At 47.2% G+C, this 12,636-nt stretch overlaps 1 protein-coding gene across 5 annotated transcripts in view; it reads right to left on the bottom strand.

Moving 5' to 3' along the window:
- Positions 1-12,297, bottom strand: part of LOC107103048 (regulator of G-protein signaling 3-like) — a 16,103-nt gene extending 3,806 nt beyond the window's left edge. The window contains exons 1-13 of one of the 5 annotated variants that reach the window (XM_015402561.1): positions 12,230-12,297; positions 9,799-10,022; positions 5,675-5,756; positions 5,060-5,165; positions 4,835-4,931; positions 4,492-4,734; positions 4,104-4,143; positions 3,761-4,017; positions 3,429-3,512; positions 3,048-3,159; positions 2,711-2,880; positions 2,008-2,563; positions 511-734 (exon numbers count right to left, since the gene is read on the bottom strand). In XM_015402561.1, the coding sequence (XP_015258047.1) occupies positions 511-734; positions 2,008-2,563; positions 2,711-2,880; positions 3,048-3,159; positions 3,429-3,512; positions 3,761-4,017; positions 4,104-4,143; positions 4,492-4,734; positions 4,835-4,931; positions 5,060-5,165; positions 5,675-5,756; positions 9,799-9,963 (2,136 nt within the window). In that variant the 5' untranslated portion in view covers positions 9,964-10,022; positions 12,230-12,297. Of the gene's footprint in view, positions 1-510; positions 735-2,007; positions 2,564-2,710; positions 2,881-3,047; positions 3,160-3,428; positions 3,513-3,760; positions 4,018-4,103; positions 4,144-4,491; positions 4,735-4,834; positions 4,985-5,059; positions 5,166-5,674; positions 5,757-6,940; positions 7,285-9,798; positions 11,949-12,229 lie in introns of those variants that run through there. The other 4 variants (XM_015402559.1, XM_015402558.1, XM_015402562.1 and 1 more) reach the window with 4 other exon arrangements.
- Between the last annotated feature and the right edge of the window lie 339 nt (positions 12,298-12,636).

The raw sequence follows: 12,636 nt of genomic DNA, 5'->3' as shown, positions 1-12,636 counted from the left end.
ATGACAAGCTGGTCTTTAATATTATGGAGATGCCTCTCCTCTTGTCTGGATCTGTCACCATGGTAACCAATTTGAGATCTGATTAGTCTCAGACCACTTAAACAGCAGCCAGAGGCCTAAGAAGCTCCACAGACAGCTTTGGCGGTGCTTCTCACAGAGGTCCACTGGGTCATTTGACAGTCAGAAGACTGAGGTCAGAGGAGAACATAAGTTGTTTAACCCTTGAAGCCTGCATCCATTTTTCTCAAAAGAAAAACAGTACTAGGGGTTGAACTGGTGACCCTCCAGTTGCAGGACAAACTCCTGCATCTTATGTGACTGTCGCCCTGTAGGCTGAGTAAATCTGCACGGGTCCCTCTCCGCCAGGCCTTGTGTATTCTTGTCTCTAAAAATCTACACAGTGATCATTATCGGTCTGCTTCGGTCCTACTGGTTTGTCTTGAACTCATCATTTGCAGCATGTCAGCTGTTGGATTGTGAAGTTGGCCAATTCCTGGTTCTGGTCCCTACCTTAGAGCCGTTGAGCAGCAGCAGCATTTGGTTCAGAGATCCACCCTCCTTGGTCAGTTGTTTCTTTAGAGTTAGAGGGGAATTGGGACAAGGGGAGGAAACAAGGGTGTTGCTTAGTTCAAAGGTTGATGCAAGTATAAGGCGGTGGATGGTGCTGTCTGACGGGAAGCGGGGCGATCTAGGTTCCTTTAGCAAGGATCCCTCAGAGATTGAGCGTCTGAGAACTGAAATAGAACAACAAATAAAAGAATATAAGAAAACAATCAATAAGCAGATCAATCAATTTAACTCTCTTACGTTCTAGCTTAAGTCTTGGAATCTCTTGTGGTATTAGAAGTTCTAACTGTTGTGTTGGACGTTCTTGCTATAGTCTAAGAAGTTCTAGGTTGTCTCATGGAAGTTCTTGTTAAGGTCTTGGAAATTATTATAGTCTTGGAAGTTCTCACTGTAATCTTGAGAGTTCTGGTATTAGTCTTGGTCTTGGTCTTGGTATTGTTCTTGCTGTTGTCTTGGGAGTTCCAGCTATAGTCTTGGAGGTTCTTGCTGTTAAGGGAGTGGCGGCCTAGTCTCAGAGAGTTGTGGCCTAGTGGTTGGGGCATTGCCCTTGGAATCCAGAGGTTCTGAGTTCAAGCCCAACTCCCACAGACTGCCACTCTGGATCCCTGAGCAAACCCTCACCACCCCTGAGGCACCACACAATGGCAGCCCACTGTTCCCCAAGAGGATGGGTTAAATCCAGAAAGTGAATTCCATTGCTCTGTACTTCTGACAGTGTAATGACAGTTAAAAAAAAAAAAAAAGCTGGAAAAAATTTTTCTTGGAAGATCTAGCTGTAGTCTGAAGTTCTAGCTGTAGTCTTGGAAATTCTAGCTGTTGTCTTTGACATTCTAGCTGTTGTCTTTGACATTCTAGCAGCTGTCTTGTAAGTTCTAGCTGTTCTCTTAGGAGTTCTAGCTGTTCTCTTAGGAGTTCTAGCTGTTCTCTTAGGAGTTTTAGCTGTTCTCTTAGGAGTTCTAGCTGTTCTCCTGGAAATTCTAAGTGTAGTCATGGAAATTATTAAAGTCTTGGAAGTTCTCACTGTAATCTTGAAAGTTCTTGTTGTAGTTGTGGACATTCTAACTTTAGTTTTGGAAGTTAATGTGGTCTTGAAAGTTCTTGCTGTTGTCTAGGAAGTCCTAGCCATAGTCTTGGAAGTCGTAGCTGTAGTCTTAGAAGTTCTTGTTGTTTTCTTGAGAGCTCTAACTGTAGTCTTGGAAGTTGTTGTGTTTTCTTTAACTACAGAGTTCTGTTTATCTTCTTCAAATGTTTGGAGTCGATATATACTGGTTAAGGTACCAAACATGAAGTGGGACTCGGTACTCAAAGACTGACTGATGGTCGTTTATGAAACATGAAGAAAATAGAACCAGCAGAACCAATTTTGTGCACCAAGTTTTAGAGCATTAGAAGCTCTACAGTTGTATTCAGGAAAACATCTGGACTGACTGAAGGACTGACCTGTAGGTGTGCAGATTAACTCCTCTTCATCTTCCTCCTCTGGACTATCATCCTCTTCATTATATATATTGATATGCTGGGGGCTTAGCAGGAGGCCCTTGCCCACAAATCCCCCCAAACTCTCTGACGTTTCAGAGGAACTCTCCCCCTCTCCCTGCTGCCGCTCCTCCCCCTCTTCCCTCCTCTTCACCCTCTCTTCCTCTGTGTCATCTCTTTGTTTCCAGACTGGACTCCTCGGAGTAGGGAAGGAGGAGGGAGATAAAGAAAGGTATTGAGGTGGAGAGGGGACTGTTTCCAGGGGAGGGGAGGGACGGCCTATAGGGGAAGCCATGGAGGACGAGGGGAGATGGGAACGGTGAGAGTATGGGGAGGGGGGTCTGCAGGGGGCAGAGAGAGAGAAATAGGGGGAGGGGGGTCTGCAGGGGTCAGAGAGAGAGGAGTAGGGGGAGGGGGGTCTGCAGGGGTCAGAGAGAGAGGAGTAGGGGGAGGATGGGCCACCAGGGAAGCTGGACTGACTGAGAGACAGCAGGTCGAAATCTGAAGGGAGGTCTGAGAACTGGAAGGAGGTGGGGGTGGGGTGGTGGGGATGAGGGGCAGAGGCCAGGTTATTTCTAAACATCCAAGTCAACAGGAAGTTCTGGTGAATATTGCTGGAAATCCTGGTTCAGAAACCTGGATCCATCATGGACATGCTGGAGCTCACCTGGTATGGTAGTGGGGTCTCCATGGTAACCATGTGGGATTGTATGTTGCTGTGGAGACAGAGGCAGACCCGGAGCTTCTGCTGGATGTTGAATGCTTCTAAACTGAAAAGGCAGCACCAGCAGGTGTCAGATTTTTGCAGGAAGTAGATGTGGAGTGGTTCTGATGGAACTGGAGAAGGAAAACAGAAAACAATCACATCCTACAGCCTGATGAAGATTAGAGCTCCACCTGGACAGGTTCAGCTGGATTCTCTCTTCTAGGAGAGGAACCTGCTGCTACTGTCTGAAGAACAGAGCCTCCATAGGGGGCTTTTGGCTCTGCTGACACCACGCTACCTTCTCTAAACTGGACCATTTTCAGGTATAGCGGGCTCTGAAGGACACTGCATCGACCAGCATCATCCTCTCTGGTAAGCAGCAGCAGGTCGCTGTAGATCAGCACAGTCACCTGGAAAGGAGACAAAAGCTGTTCTCAGGAACCAGCTGAGAGTTCCTGAAGCTCTACATGGTCACAGAGCTCCCCAGGATCCAAAGGAGCTCCCCAGGATCCAGGAGCTCCTCAGGAACCAGCTGAGAGTTCCTGAAGCTCCACATGGTCACTGAGCTCCTCGGGATCTAAAAGCTCCTGAGGAGCTCCTCGGGATCCAGGAGCTCATCAGGATCCAGGAGCTCCTTTTTGAGCTGAAATGGATCAGAACCAGAACAGGTCCCTGGTACCTTGGAAGGAAGCAGGTTGGCCTTATGTAGGGTCATTTCCTCAGCCATACACAGGGTTCTGTCCGGGCTGCAGAGATCCAGAGGCTGAAAAAAGCACAAAAGCACAAGAACAAAAACATTTTGAGGTTGAGTTTTGTATCAATTTGACTGTATGATCTGGTTGAACTGTAAAGTGCCTTGAGATGACGTGTTGTGAATTTGGCGCTATATAAATAAACTGAATTGAATTGAATTGAGGAACTATTGAACATCTGCTCAGAGCAGAGGAACTAAGCCAACTCTGTCCAAACAGTTCTACGGTAGTTCTGAAAGGTCGGGGAAATGGTTCTGACCTGGACAAAGATGGGGAAGAAGAGAGTTTTGGGTGGAAGGGAGGCATATTTTCCATAACTGGACCGTGGAAGATGGGACTGAACGATGGTACAGTTCTGGTAGTTTCCATGGTTACCAGGTGGACCCAGCACCATGGTTCTGGGTTGTAGAACAGGCAGAGTAGAGTTTTGGCTTGTTGTAGTTCGCTGAGACATCCAAGTTCGAGGATTATGGAGGAGACTTTGAGTTCTGCTTGGATCAGTCTGGTACAGACGACCTACAGAACCAGAACCAGTTCCATCAGTCCAAACAATGTGTTCATCAATACTGAGTCTGAATCAGTTCAGGTCAGAACAGACGTACCAATGGTCCCATTTGTGCCACTGTAACCCGGATGTGGGAGCTGAAAAACAGAACCAAGAGCATCTTATGGTAGTAGCAAAACTTTGACAGAACCATCGAACCAAGGCAGACTCTAATTAATGTGTGGGTTAGGTTCAGGAGATTATTCAGTTCACAGTATGATGCTGGGTGCAAATAACTTTTTAAAAAGTGATACAGTTCTAAGTCTGTAATAGTGTTAAATATTCCACTCTTGGTACAAGCCTCAGCCGCTACTAAAGTGATGGTTCCATTTAAAGGGCTTTCAGGATCAGTAGTTCTGCTTCAGGGTATTGAGTTGAATGTGTCTGGTTCTGGTTCAGGGGAATTTGAGGTCCATCGGACTGTAAATCTGCCCACTGTGACTCACCTGCTCTCCTTGGTTTACAGGTGACAGGATGATGTAATTGTCTCCAGTTGATGATGTAATTCTGGTGCCTTTTATCGTGGAACATATCTCCTGCCCCCCATTGTCCTCCTGATCTTGGTCCTCCCTCCTGCCTCTCCACAGGGAACCCAGAACCCCCAGACCGGAGCGGTGTTCCCGGCCCTGCGCCGCTCTGCGGCTGTGTTTGCTGTGGGCGGGGTGAGGCAGTAACTTGTTGGTTGTTATCTAGGAAACAGAGAAATGATTCTGTGAGATGCAACAGAACCAGCAGAGACCCAGCATAAACACCTCAGTGATGGCAGTGGTAGCGGCCGAGCACACTCACCGAATTACGAACCTGTGGGTGGAGCAAAGTCTGATGAGCTGAGCTCAACTCAGGTAAACCTCTCCAGACCACCAGGACAACCTGGGAGGGACAGCTCCTGAAGCGACACATCCACTTAACCCCTAACAGAACCCATCTGAGACAACACTGCTAAAGGAACCAGAACCAGACCTCATCTCTACAGGGAGCAATTACAAGGGGGTGGGGCTATCTGACCAAGCTTACCTGATGGCCTGGGCAAGGTCCGCACATTTCCAGGTCTCTACAGGAAGTCCATTGAGCTGAAGAACTGAGTCTCCCTGACAGAGTCCTGCCTGATGAGCTGGTCCTCCTACAACAAAACCAAAGTGGGTCAGCAGATCTGCAGACCCCTGCTCTGCTGGGGTTCATCCAGCTTTAACCAGTTTAATAAATCCTGGAAGTGGGCTAGGTAGGAGGCAACCATTTGAACCAGTTAATTTAAGGTTATCTCCAAATTAAAACCAGTTATGTATCCAGTTTAAATCCACTCTGCAGAAATGTTAAATAGACCAGTTTAGGCAGTATCCTCGGTTCTCAGGTCCATTATAAACTCTGACATTTCACCAATCTGAAACCAGTTTAAACTTGTTTGTGTTTACCTAAAGCTGGTAACCTCTCAACCACAAAGCCTTCTCTGCCTGGTCTCCAACATCTATTGATGTCTTTGTTCTCACAAAGTTCATTTTCTCTCTAACCTTGTAACTAGGTCTGAGGTGTTTTCCCATGGTAACAACCAAAGAAGGGATGAGAGGTATGCACCGCCTGCCGGATGTGAGCTTACATCATACGTGTGTGTCAGTACATCCATGGGAAGCTCACCTGGATCAACCGCCTGGACTCGGACCGGACAATCCGCGAAGATTGTAAATCCAAACCCGTCGTTGCCTCGAATGATGCTTACCTGCAGGAAACAGTTCAGAGCATTTAGAGCAGAAGTGGATCAGAACAGGTTGGAAACAAAACCTGCAGCTCATCAGATTCAGGTCGGAGGATCTTCCAGACGACCATCCTGGATCCAGAGCAGCACAGAACTAGGAACAGAAGATGGGCGTGTCCAGGGGTGCTAGCATAAAACAACCACTAGGGGGCCTCAGCAGTCATCAAGATTAGACTCTAAGTTTATGAATAAAAGACAGATCCAGGGATTTGATCTAGAACCGAAAAGTTACCCTGATCCCTTCCTATTGTGTCTGAACCAGAACCTGCAGATGTTGAACTGATTGTTTCTGTTTGATCGTCTCCTGTCAGAGTGCTGCTTCTGGTTTGAGTTGGCAGGAGGTTCTGCATTAGTTCTCCCTGGTATTGTTCTTGGGCTTTGTTTGTGTCAGGTCCAGTTCTGAGGCCCGGTTGGGTCCTGGTTTCTGAGCTGTTTCCATGACTCTGCAAACAGAGCCAGAGCGACGAAAAGGTCGACTCATCCTGGGACTCAACCCTAAACAAAGCGAATTAAATGTCCCTGAGTTTAGACTGACAGGCTCATATTAAAACCCCTGCAGAGCCTGAGGAGACCAGCACCACGGAGAAGGTATGTACACATCACAGACACTCTGGTTGAGGGTTCTGTTCCCTGGTCCTGTTTATTACTCTGTTCAAACAAGGACAGGACTATGAGACCCAGAACTCTAAAGTCTGGGCAACAATACAGACAGAGCAACGACCCAGTACCTGAGCGGAACCAGAACCTCCCTCTCTTTAAACCTACTAATCTGGGGTGGACGCTAAAAGAGTCAGTTTTGGGACGTCTCTGGTTCTGGTCTGAGTAAGGAGTGGTTCTGGTTCTGGTGCTTCAGCAGGAAAGGAACAAAGATCTACTTCATCCAGTGTTTGATCAGAGGTTCATTAGCTGTTCTTTCATGAGACTGAATGAACCCCCCTCCCTTCCCACCACCATCCACCCCCCAGCGGCTGTGAACATGCAGCCATTAAAGATTCATCACTCAGTTGTGATGTCACAGCTGTTTTTAGTTTGCTACTAAAAGCTTCTCTAACAGCCAATCAGACGAATCCGTCTGTCCTGCTGTCTGACAGACTCATTCAGAACCCGACTGCATCCAGAACCAGCTGTTAAATCATTGAGACTCAGACCTGCGGTAGGTTCTGTCCGATGCATTCTCTGCACAGACGGTGGATGGTGTGCATGGTGGGTCAGCAAAACCAGCCCTCCATCGGATCCTTCTGCACAGCTGAACCAGAACCTCGACCCACGCCGTCCTCAGGGCAGAATCACACGTCCAGGATCGGCTGTGATCCAAAAGTCCAAAAAGATCCAGACCAGATAAAATAGAACTAGCAGCACAACAGTGTAGGTCTGTGTGTTCTAGCAGGGAACCCAAATGTTAAAATAATCAGCAGGTCGGGTTCTCAGATCCAGACAAATCCAGGCTCAGGTGTTTGGGCAGAACCAGTGTGACCAGCATAGAGGCTCACATGAGGACTGGAAGTGTGTGTGTGTGGGAACCAGCAGTGAGAATAATAGCAGGAAGCATGCACACTCTGGGCTAGAGAGAAAACAGGGGATGTGTCTCTCCGATAAGACACACACTTCCTCAACAAGTCAGGACGGGCCTGGACCGGGTCCAAACTGGGTCCAGAATGGGCAGGGGACACAGCAAGATGCCACGAGGATTACAAAAAGAACCGGGTCTGATCTAAGTCCCCGTACTGTGCAAAAGAAGGATGTAAAGCGGGTCCAGACTAAGCCATCAATGGGCTCTACTGGTTCTGGTCCGGTTGACAATGACCTGCTCCTAGGATAGTTCAGACCTCCAGACCATATCACAGCTTCTTACTGTCTGTTTGAATTTCAGGGTGTGGCCCAAACTGAACATGTCTGCAGCCCGCTGGCTTTGGACCAGTCTGGTTCCTGGTCCTGGCTCTGGACACGAGTCCCTTCAGGACAACATTGCTTGAAATTATGTCGGAATCGAGGGTTGTGGTTCAACTTTTTCACGGTTCTGTGCTGGTTCTACTGATCTGTGCTGTTTTGAGCTTTAATTCAGACTTTGGACCAGGCTGTTGCTTTTAGACACAGAACCTACCGATCCATCAGAACTGAACTCAAGCGGCCTGATAAGAGTGATGCTATGCATCAACGTCCTCCTGTTCAGACTCCCGGATCCAAACTTGAGCAGATGGAGATCCCAGGCTCAGTTCTGATGGACCAGTGAGAGATCTGAAGTCCAAAGCTGGATCACTCTGGGGCAAAGAGTTCCTGTACTCTAACAGGAACTTTGTGTTTTAGAAAAAAACAGTTGCAGATGTTTCTGCAGCGTCTTTTATTTAGAATCAAATGGGCCGGTTCTAAAGCACGACCCAGATATCAGTCAGTTTGGACCTTCACAGATGAAAGAGCAACAGGAAATGATTCAGAGAAAAAGAAAGGATTTGGATTTCTGAGCTATAAACTGAGCTGGTTCTAGGGCTGCAACAACGAATCGATAAAATCGATAAAAATCGACTTTTAAAAGCGTTGGCAACGAATTTCATCATCGATTAGTTGTGTCGCTCGATTAATGCGTCATCCGCCGCCGTCATCACATCCACTTGACTGAAACGGGGGAAGAAAAAAAATAATACGGCAGCGCCGCAGGTGCAGTGTTTCCAACTCAGCGACTTAGTCGCTATATTTAGCGACTTTTCAGACCCCTCCAGCGACTATTTATTTTTTTTTTAAAGTGACTAGCGACAAATCTGGCGACTTTTTACGGTGTCATTGGCGGCTTTTGGAGACTCTTACGTGAAAGCATGTATCGTTCCTACTCTTGTCCTCCAGCGGCAGCTGCTGCCGTGGGGCGCCTCCCCCCTCCCAACCCCGTTCTCCCGCAGGAATCTCTCTCATCGCTGCAATCAGAGCCGCAGGATGTACTTGGAGAAGCATCCCGCTGCAGCCTGTTTCAGCGTCCAGACTGCAAATGAAGCGCGCATGTGCCGGGATTGACGGTGCAAATTGATCACAATAATTAAAATAGCCTTTATAAATAAATTATCTTGCAAATTATGAGGGCAAGGCTTTTGAAGTTTAAATCTTCTGGCAAAGATAAAGTAAAGAAGATCCTGCAATTTATGGAAGTAAAGCAGAATAAAATCCAGCAAGATCAGTAATATGTCAATTAATTATCTGCCACATTCCCATGTAAATATCTGTCTTTGGAGGATGTGTTTTTTAGCACCCCTAGTTCTCTCATTTTTATTCCAAATACAATTTATAATTTGAATCACAGGGCTATTTTTATCTCTATGGTTCAGTATTTTCTCAAGTAGCAACTTTAACTGCTATACTTTCCTGTCTTAAAAGGCAGAACTCTTCTAGTAAAAAAAACAAACTCATTTGTTGAAATGGGGGGGCCTATTGTTTGAACCCCTTAGGGGCTTTAGAAAACAAAAATGCCTTTTTTTGCGCTTTACATTTCTCATGTAAGTTTGCATAGTTTTAACACAAACATTTATTTTTCATATTGCACCAGTACAGTTAATGAGCAACCTGTACTTGTGTGCTTGTTTGTTCTGTCTAAAATGTTTATTTTGGAAAAAAATATAATATATATATATATATATATATATATATATAGATATATATATATATATCTATATATATATAATAAAATAAAAATATTTTTTGTCCGATTCATCGATTAATCGAAAAAATAATCGCCCGATTCATCGATTTTTAAAATAATCGTTAGTTGCAGCCCTAGCTGGTTCCTTTGGATCGGATCAGTTCCAGCCGAACTGTTTGATGGTTTATGAGCCGCAGCTTCATTTGATTCATCACTGGTTCTGAAGTGATCTGATTGGTTCCCTGCTCTTCAACCCACATAATGATGAGCCTTCATCCTGTCTAACACCAGAACCCACCCAGAACTAAAGTCCATTTTGGACCTTGTTAACCTAATCACTGACCCCAGTTTTTCAAAGGTTCTGATGGTTGGTGGGTATGTACTCACGGCTGCGTGCTGTGGTCCACAGAACCCAGAGGAGACACAGCCACTGTAGTTGCCCTGGTCCGGTTCTTGGCTGCCAATCCGAACAGACACCGTGCTGTGGCGGGTAGTTTCTTTGGGTCCACATGAGGTGGCCGCATTACTGATGGACCGCGTGGTGCTGGCCATGGTGCCGGTCCAGGTTAGGTCAGTGTCTGGAGCAGAGTCCGGAGTCCTTCTGAGGTCAGCTGCAAGCAGAAACCCACCATCATCATCCTCATCCCCTGCGGCATCATCCCAAAACCAGGCAGCGTTCTTCCAGAACATCGGAATACGGCGGACACCAAAACCTGACCAGAACCAAAGGAAAAGAACCAGCAGAGGACGAAAACACCTTCAACGTCCACAAAGTTCTTCTCTGAAAAGGGAGCCAAAAATCAGCAGAACATCCTGAATGTTTGGATCTGGAACTACAGTGGAACCCTGCCTTCAATCAGAGCGGTTCTGAAACTGAACCTTTTGTTCAAAGAAATCAAGATTTAAAGGAAGTGAAAAATTAACACTGCTGAATGTCTGACCCAGAGAAGAGACCAGAACCGTGGAACGGATCAGAACCTCAACACCTCACAGCTCTCTGATCCTCTTCTACTGGCGCCTTAAACCAGTGTCACATCTCTGTGATGTCACAGATAGAGAGAGTGAGATGGGCGGTCGAAGCACTAAGGTACTCAGAGGGTCACATGGTTACTGCCCTGTTTCTCATCACCATGGAAACCATGCACACACACACCCCTCCTTCCCCAGGGCAGTCAGAGAGCAGTATTCCTTAGCAGGAACCAGTCAGAACAGAAGCAGTCAGAATGGAACCAGTCACAACGGAACAACTCAGGACAGAACCAGTAAGAAACAAACAAGTCTGGACAGAACCAGTCAGTGTAGATCCAGTCAGAATGGAACCAGTTGGATCGCATCCAGTTGGAATGGAATTAGTTAGAGTAGAACCGCTCTCGATGGAACCAGTCATCACAGAACCAGTCAGAACAGAACCATTCAGGACGGAACCAGTCAGTACAGAACCAGTCAGGCCAGAACCAAGAAGAACTGAACCAGTCAGGACAAAACTAGCGAGAATTGAACCAGTCAGAACAGAACCAGTCAGGATCGAACCAGTAAGAAACAAACAAGTCTGGACAGAACCAGTCAGTGTAGATCCAGTCAGAATGGAACCAGTTGGATCGTATCCAGTTGGAATGGAATTAGTTAGGGTAGAACCGCTCCCAATGGAACCAGTCATCACAGAACCAGTCATCACAGAACCATTCAGGACGGAACCATTTAGGACAGAAGACAGAACCAGTCAGCACAGAATCAGTGAGGATGGAACCAGTCAAGGTAAAACCAGTAAGAAAGGAACCAGTCAGGACAGAACTAGTCACAACAGAACCACCCTGGATGGAACCAGTGAGAACAGAACCACTTAGGACAGAACCAGTCAGAACGGAACAAGTCAGGACAGAACCAGTCAGTCTGCTTCTGTCTCCCCAGTCGGCCTCAGCAGATGGCCGCTCACACTGAGGGAGTTTTTCCTCTCCACTGTCGCTACAAGCATGCTTGGTGTGAGGGATTGCTGAAGAGTCAATGAGTCGATGCAATCAGGACAGAACCAGGGTCTCCTTAGCAACTGTTTCTTTTGCCCCTTCGGCTCCAGCAGTGTTCTGCTTGTCTTCATGACTCATGGATGCGCCTGAAGAATAAATGACACACTTTCTGCTTGGCTGCTCATCTCCAGGCTCCAGAAGAGGCTGCTGAGCCGCTGCTGCCCCCATGTCCTCAATAATTCAGGGGTTCTGTCCATCACCTTTCCTCCTTGTTCTGGGTTAAAACATACTGGGTAGATGTTCCCTGCTGGTTAGAGGAGCGCTCTGACCACAACCATATGTCCTCCTCACCACTTCCTCTGATCAGGAAGCAGCACAGGAAATACGGTCACAGCACTGATTTTGGGAAGGGAGGCATGTGACAGAACATCTGAGATGTTTGAATCTGTAAAAGACATCTTAGCTCACACCTTTCAGCAAAGGTTCTAATGAGGACATTGATGGGCTGACAGATTGTGTCTCTGATTACATCAACTTCTGCGTCAGCACCACCATCCCACCAAAGGCTGTCCTTTGTCACCCACAGCTTTTTATTTGGGTATAAAGGACATAAAGATCGTCCTTAACAGGAGGAGAGGACTTTCAGACCTGGCAGGGCGAACCATCCAGAAGTAGCTGAAGATGAAGATTAGTGAAGCCAAGGACAAACAGAGGTGGAAACTCCCGCAAAACAAGATGAGAGAGGTGTGGCTTCAGACCATCCATCAGTAGAGGAGAGGAAGGCAGTTTGAACGTAGCCGACATGAATCAACTTCAATCTGTTTTTCAACAGATTTGATTCTGTGAACAAAGCTTACCTGCAGCCCCCACTCCATCCGTACTGTGATGGTCCCACTTTCACAGCAAATTTTATTTTGTGCAGCTCTGATGACCTTTCCATTCCTTAAAGTGCAGCAAAAAAAAAAAACATTGATATAGAAGTTCAGAGCATTAATATATATACAGTGCAAATATGCAGTGCCATTGTGCGGCGCCAGGAGAGCAGCGGGCTGCCATTGTGCGGGACCAGGGGAGCAGCAGGCTGCCACTGTGCGGCTCCAGGGGAGCAGCGGGCTGCCATTGTGCGGGACCAGGGGAGCAGCGGGCTGCCACTGTGCGGCTCCAGGGGAGCAGCGGGCTGCCATTGTGCGGGACCAGGGGAGCAGCGGGCTGCCACTGTGCGGCTCCAGGGGAGCAGCGGGCTGCCATTGTGCGGCGCCAGGGG

The sequence above is a fragment of the Cyprinodon variegatus genome, unplaced genomic scaffold (assembly GCF_000732505.1).
Source record: "Cyprinodon variegatus isolate N-32 unplaced genomic scaffold, C_variegatus-1.0 Scaffold1367, whole genome shotgun sequence".
Lineage (NCBI taxonomy): Eukaryota > Metazoa > Chordata > Actinopteri > Cyprinodontiformes > Cyprinodontidae > Cyprinodon > Cyprinodon variegatus.
This window is presented reverse-complemented; position numbering and strand designations above follow the sequence as displayed.